Source organism: Mauremys mutica, chromosome 1 (genome assembly GCF_020497125.1).
Source record: "Mauremys mutica isolate MM-2020 ecotype Southern chromosome 1, ASM2049712v1, whole genome shotgun sequence".
In the NCBI taxonomy this organism is placed as follows: domain Eukaryota; kingdom Metazoa; phylum Chordata; order Testudines; family Geoemydidae; genus Mauremys; species Mauremys mutica.
Window position 1 is genome coordinate 370,277,377 of NC_059072.1, and position 7,002 is coordinate 370,284,378.

Sequence of the window (7,002 nt, forward strand, 5' to 3'; positions counted from 1 at the left end):
CTCCAGAAAGGGAAAGGGAGCTGCAGGGAAGAGAGCAGCTCCTAAAGGGTCAGGGAGGGGAGACAAAAAAGACCCCCCCTGAGGTTTGCCCAAAGACAGGGGAAATGAGACAATTCCTGGGTGGCAGCAGCATGGAAGATGGAGAGGACAAAAATGAGTAGGGCTTCATTCTCCCTTCCCCCCACAGCTCCTGCCTCTGCTCTGTGGCTGTGGCTAGGGCTGGGGGCAGCCTGGACTGAGGGCTTCTTCTGCCGCTGCAGCCAGGCAGCCTGGGCTCTTCTCCTCCCTGCACAGCTCCTACTGGGGTTGGAGGCTTGAACTCCTGCCAGATGAAGCTAAGGCGGCCTGGGCTCAGGTCTTCTGCCCCTTCGGCCGAGCTTCTCCATGTGAATCAGATGAGGATTGGCATGTTCTGTTCATTCCCTCTGAAGCACCTGACACTGGGCACTCTCAGAACACAGGCTACTGGGCTACATGGATCATTGGTTTTACCCACCATGGCTGTCATCAGCAGACAGTCCAGGGTTAATTCCTCTTTTACCTGTAAAGGGTTAAGAAGTTCACCTAGCCTAGCTGACACCTGACCAGAGGAGCCAATGGGGAGACAAGATGTTTTCCAAGAGGGAGGAGGGAAATCAGATTTTTGTCTGTTCAGAAAAGTTTGTGCCACAGTAAAGGATCCAGGAATCAGCCATCTAACATTTCTCAGAAATAGTAAGTGGTTAGAGAAGGAAGGTATTAGATTATGGTTATTTTCTTTTGTGACTTTGTTTTGCATAAGACAGAGAATCAAATTGGGTGTCTTTGTGTAACTAAGTTTTTTGCCCAGAAGGACATGCTCTGTGGGTTGAATCTGTTGTCTGTGACACCAGCTTGCATGCTAATCTCACAGAGGTATTCCTTTTACCCTTTTTCTCTAATTAAAAGTTCTCTGTTAAGAACCTGATTGATTTTTCCTTGTTTTAAGATCCAAGGGTTTTTTGGATCTGAGCTCACCAGGAATTCGTGGGAGGTGAATCCATCTCAATCCTGCCAGGACATGGGGGATAAAAACTGAGGAAATAATTTGGGGGAAGGCAGAGTTCCAAGTGGCTCTCCCCTAAGATTTGGAACACACTTGGTGGTGGCAGCTTGCTGGTAAATAAACTTAGTGGTTATCTCATGCAGGTCCCCACATCTGTACCCTAAAGTTCAAAGTGGGGTAACACCTTGACAATGGCCATTCTGATCTTCTCATTTAGACCAAGATGTATCTGCCTCCTGCAGTAAAACACTATACCCCACTCCCCTCCCAGAGCTCAGATAGATCCCAGGAGTCCTGACGGGGTCTCTCTCTCCACAGAGTTGGTAACAAATTACGAATCAACATTAACCAGTGCCCCTTATGTGACTTGCCATAAGATGTGACAACACATTGGTTTTAGAGATGGCTGGGTCATAGCTGACAAGGGGACATGAAGACAGGAACAAGCGACAGGGGCAGAGCCATGGGGAGAAGACACACAGCAGGGTCGAAGCTTAACAGAAGAGATGGGGCAAGATTCCAGTTTCAGGGAACCATCTACCATCAATTAGAAAGGTGGCCACCCAGTGTAGTGTACACAGACTGACTCCCCAGTTCATCACATTGACACAGCACAGTCAGGACAGGGAAGGGTTTAATGTCTCTCTGTCCAGGAAGTGATTCAGGGAAGAGGCCCCAGCACCATGCACCAGCCAGCTCTGCACAGAGCTCAATCTGAGAGCCAGAGCACAAGGAGGAAACATTTAGATCTTTTTATGAGTAAAGAGCTGGAGCAGCTTGCCCCGGATCTGTTTGGTCCTCACCCCATAGATGATGGGGTGTAGCAGGGGGGGAACGAGGTGGTACACACAGGTAATGAGAATGAGGACATACAGTGGCACATTGTGACCAAACCGCAGCATGAGAGAGGAGAATAAATCTGGGACATACAAAGCTGAAATGGCACAAAGATGAGAGATGCAGGTCCCAAAAGTTTTGAGCCGGGCATCCTTTGTGGGGAGGCGGAAGATGGCCCGGAGGATCAGCGTATAGGACACGGCGATAAAAACCACATCCATTCCGATCACAGAGAGAAGATCAAACAGTCCATAGTAACTATTGACGCGGATGTCAGCGCAGGCCACTTTCACCACAGCCATATGCCGACAATAGAAGTGGGGGATGATGTTGGTTCTGCAATATGGCCACTGCCTCACCAGGACGGGCAAGGGCAATACGAGCAAACCACTGCGCAGCACCACGGCCAGGCCTATCTTGGCCACAACAGAGTTTGTGAGGATGGTGGAATGTCTCAGGGGATGGCGGATGGCCACGTAGCGATCCAGAGCCATAGCCACGAGGATTCCAGACTCCATCCCTGAGAGGGAGTGAACAAAGTACATCTGGGTGAGGCAGGCACTGAAACTGATCTCCCTGGAATTGAACCAGAAGATGCTCAGCATTTTGGGTACAGTGGATGTGGACATGACCAGGTCGGTGACAGCCAGCATGCAAAGGAAATAGAACATGGGCTCATGGAGGCTCGGCTCCCTCTTCACGATGAACAGGATGGTGACGTTCCCCAACACGGCTATGGCGTACATAGCACAGAAGGGGATGGAGATCCAGATATGGGCAGCCTCCAGGCCAGGAATGCCCAGCAGGATGAAGGTGGAGGGGTTGGTGAAGTTGGTTCTGTTAGAATCTGACATGGTGTAGGGGAGAAAGTGTCCAACTCTGAGGCATAAGGGTGTATTCTGCATTTAGCGTATGCTCCCCTGACTTCCTGTGTGTTCCCAGGATCTCAGGTGATGGTCGCAGTAGAAATGCCTACATGGAGAGACAACGTTAATATGAGACACTGCATGCAGTAGTGGAGGCTGTTCTCATGGGAGAAGCAGATTGAGCGCTCTTCACACACTGAAAAATGACGTTTTCATTATTCAGAGAGAATAACTATGAACAAAGACCCTACTAAATCCAATTCCATATTTTGTTGTGCTCCCTGCATTAATCATTCCTACACTTTGTGGTGGGGGAACCTTAAGAGGCACCAGCAGGAAACACAAGTGTGGATACTGGTTATCCATCATTGTTCCTTAAAGCAATGAGAGCCAGGCTAGGGAGTCCATGCTGTAGGGAGTTCCCCATTCATCCAGTTGCTCGAAATCAGAGAGGGGAAAAAAACAAACTTTTGGGATGACATGTGCTGGGAGAAACATCCCAACTAGAACATACCTCAGGGGAAAGACCTGGGCACCATTGATAGCAGCTCAGGAGAAACACCTGCTCATTCGCAGCAGTGGACAAAACAAAACAATGTTCAGATCATTAAGATATGGGATGGAGCTTAACTTGTTCGGGAATGTGCTCAGTTTTGGTCACCCAGTCTCTATTAAGGATAGAAAAGTCTGGGACTCTTTAGTTTATACAAGGGACAAAGATGAGGACATATGATATAGGAGAGGAAAATAAAAAAAATGAAACTGATTTACAGTCAAATGGACAGTTCCCAACCAGTACTATCGATAGACACTTAGTGCTCCAAGAGGACTAATTCCCTAAAGATGAGGAAAATTGTTAGCAAAACTGATTGGGAGGAAAAATTTAGACAAAAAAAATGAATGAATATTGGTAATTCTTTGATAACGTTTTATTAGATATCAGAAAACTCACAATTCCACAGTTAACAAAGTGAACAATGTTGGGTAAAAACTCAGTTTAGTGGTTAAGTGAAGGCAACAATTAGAGGGAGGGAAGCAATATGTAAGAAAGAGGAAAAAGGGAAAATACCTGGCCAGCAATAGAAATCAGAAGTTAAGAAAATTGATAAGGAACATTAAGACACCAGGGAAAACGCCATGTTTGCAGGGCTGTGAATCACAAAAAGGAATTTATTAAATATATTAAGAACAAAAGAAATCCTCAAAAGGATTTCTGTCAATTCGTATGTTAAATGTAAAATATTAAAATATAAAAGGATTTTTTTATTAAAAAATTGACAAGGTTAAGAAAAAATGGAAAAGCTGGTATGGGATTAGTTTAAAAAAGTCAAGAAATGTATGTAATGCCAGTCACCAATAGGGTTTATGCAAAACAGGTCTTGTCAAATAAACCTGATTTCATCCTTTTCTGAGAGTACACATTGGTTGATCAAGGGTACACAGTTGGTGGATCAAGCGAACAACGCTGATGCCACAAACCTTGATTTCTCAGAGGCCTTTGATTTAATAGTGGAAAATACTGAGTTGGTGAGTTGGAGCAGGGGAAGGATTTTACCTCTGCACATGGGATTGGTGAAACAAACTGCATCCAGTTCCGGAGTCCACATTTTAAAAAAGATGTTGAAAACTTGGAGACGGTGCAGAAAAGAGCCACAAAAATGATTGGAGGATAGAGAAAATGATGGATTGTTAGACTTGAAGGTATAGATCTCTTAACTTATCAAGTATCAGAGGGGGAGCCCTGTTAGTCTGGATCTGTAAAAGCAGCAAAGAATCCTGTGGCACCTTATAGACTAACAGACGTTTTGGAGCATGAGCTTTCGTGGGTGAATACCCACTTCGTCGGATGCAGGCTTATCAAAAAGATTATCAAAAAGTAACTTGTCAAAAAGATGATCAAGCGGAGACTTTCATGGGGAGAAAATCATGGGTAATAATGGGCTCTGTAATCTACTGGAGAAAGGCTGAGCGAGACCAAAGGGCTGGAGCTGAAGCCAGGTAAATTCCAGCTTGAAATTAGGGCCAAATATTTCGCAGTGATGGTGATTAACCATTGGGACACACTGAGAAGAGAAGTGTTGGATTCTCCAATTCCCCATGTTGGCAGATCCAGACTGGATGATTTTGTGGGAGATCTGCTTGAAAGGTTGTTTACGCTTAAAATGCTACAGCGTTGCTGCCATAGTGCTTCAATATAGACACTACTTACACAGATGGAAGGGTTCTCCCCTCAGCACAGGTAATCCCCAAGAGGTGGTAGCGAGGTCGATGGAAGAATTCATCTCATGCTGTCTACACCAGGGCACAGATTATCCAATACGTTCTTGGAATGTATTGGAGACAATTTTTTGTTCCAGAAGCTGGAGAAACCTACTTGGAGAGAGGCTGTTCTAGACTTGATTTTGACATATAAGGAGGAACTGGTTGAGAATTTGAAAGTGGAAGGCAACTTGGGGGAAAGTGACCATGAAATGATAGAGTTTATGATTCTAAGGAATGGTAGGAGGGAGAACAGCAAACTAAAGACAATGGATTTCAGGAAGGCAGACTTGAGCAAACTCAGGGAGTTGGTAGGTAAGATCTCATTGGAAGCAAGTCTAAGGGGAAACACAATAGAAGACAGGTGTTTTTTTCAGAGAGACATTATTAAGGGCACAAGAGCAAACTATCCCCCTGCATAGGAAAGATAGGATGTATGGCAAGAGATTGCAATGGCTTAACCAGGAGATCTTGACTGAGCTAAAAATCGAAAAAGGATCCTAAAAAAAGGGGAAACAAGGTCACATTACAAAGAAGAAATATCAGCAAATAACACATGTATGTAGGGGCAAAACTAGAAAGGCCAAAGCACAAAAGATCAAAATAACTAGAGACAAAAGGGTAACAAGAAAACATTCCACAAATACCTTAGGAGCAAGCGGAAGACCAAGGACAGGGTAGGTCCGTTACTAAATGAAGAGGGAAAAACAAAAACAAGAGAAGTGGAAATGGCAGAGGTGTTTAATGACAGTATGAATTTTAGTCCCTAACATTTGAAAAAGAAAGCAACTGAATGAAGTGCCTATTGCAATAACTGTTTGGTAGCAAACATAAGTTATAATACAAGTCTGCTCTTTTATTTTCCTTGAACAGTTTGCTAGTTGTAATGCTTTGGTTGTTCAGGCTTAGTGTACAGTAAGCAGTCTGTTCTCATTGTCAAATAGTGTGTGAAGGGAATGCAGGAACTGGTAATGGGACAGTTTTAAACAGCAAAGAATCCTGTGGCACCTTATAGACTAACAGACGTTTTGCAGCATGAGCTTTTGTCGGTGAATACCCACTTCGTCGGATGCAAGTCGAGAGAAATGACTGCATCCGACGAAGTGGGTATTCACCCACAAAAGCTCATGCTGCAAAACGTCTGTTAGTCTATAAGGTGCCACAGGATTCTTTGCTGCTTTTACAGATCCAGACTAACACGGCTACCCCTCTGAGTTTTAAACAGTTTTGTTTTATGCAATATATGGAAGCAACTATAAAGAATATATTTAGCAATTTTATTTTAACACAATGATAAATACAGCTGGGCTGTGTCAATGTGAATTATCTAAACATTGTGAGTTGCATTGTGACTGGATTACTTGTGCTGCTTTTCAGAATGAAGCGGTGGCTATTTCTTGTTGGGGTTGCATAGTATAACAGTTGTAAGGAGAAGTTGTGTGTGTGTCTAATGAAACAGTATCTGAGAACTAAAAATACTACCTCAGCGAGTTTCATTTGTACTTCAAAGATTTCAAACTTCTTTGTTCTTGCTGTGTCAGGATAAACTATAATAACCTGCAAAAATTAAAATTCCGACATTCCTAAATGGGCATTTGTTTTTTCCAATTTCATTAGGCTATAAACCTGTTTTGCATGTTTTCTAATACAATCTCTGTGGGTTGGTGTCCTCTCTGAGTACCACTTTTATTCTGTTTTGTATTTGTATATTTGTCGATGTAGGAATGGTAAATAATCTTCTGGAACAGTATGGATGTGTCTTGGTGAAAATTAGAGTACAAGTCTTTGGTTTTGTTTTGTTTTTACAGTTGGGCAACCGCCTTGGGCCCATCTGTACTAAGCCAAAAGTGATTGCCAGAAGCTGGGAAAGGACGACAGGGGATGGGTCACTTGATGATTCCCTGTTCTGTTCATTCTCTCTGGGACACCTGGCACTGGCCGCTGTCAGAAGACAGGATACTGGGCTAGAGGGACCTTTGGTCTGACCCAGTACGGCCGTTCTTATGTTCTTATGAC

The 7,002-nt window shown here is 44.0% G+C and overlaps 1 protein-coding gene across 1 annotated transcript; it reads right to left on the reverse strand.

The window, feature by feature from the left end:
- Positions 1–1,767: 1,767 nt before the first annotated feature.
- Positions 1,768–2,715, reverse strand: LOC123363091 (olfactory receptor 52E4-like). The gene has a single exon (XM_045003834.1). The coding sequence runs from the start codon at positions 2,713–2,715 to the stop codon at positions 1,768–1,770; it is 948 nt and encodes a 315-aa protein (XP_044859769.1).
- Between the last annotated feature and the right edge of the window lie 4,287 nt (positions 2,716–7,002).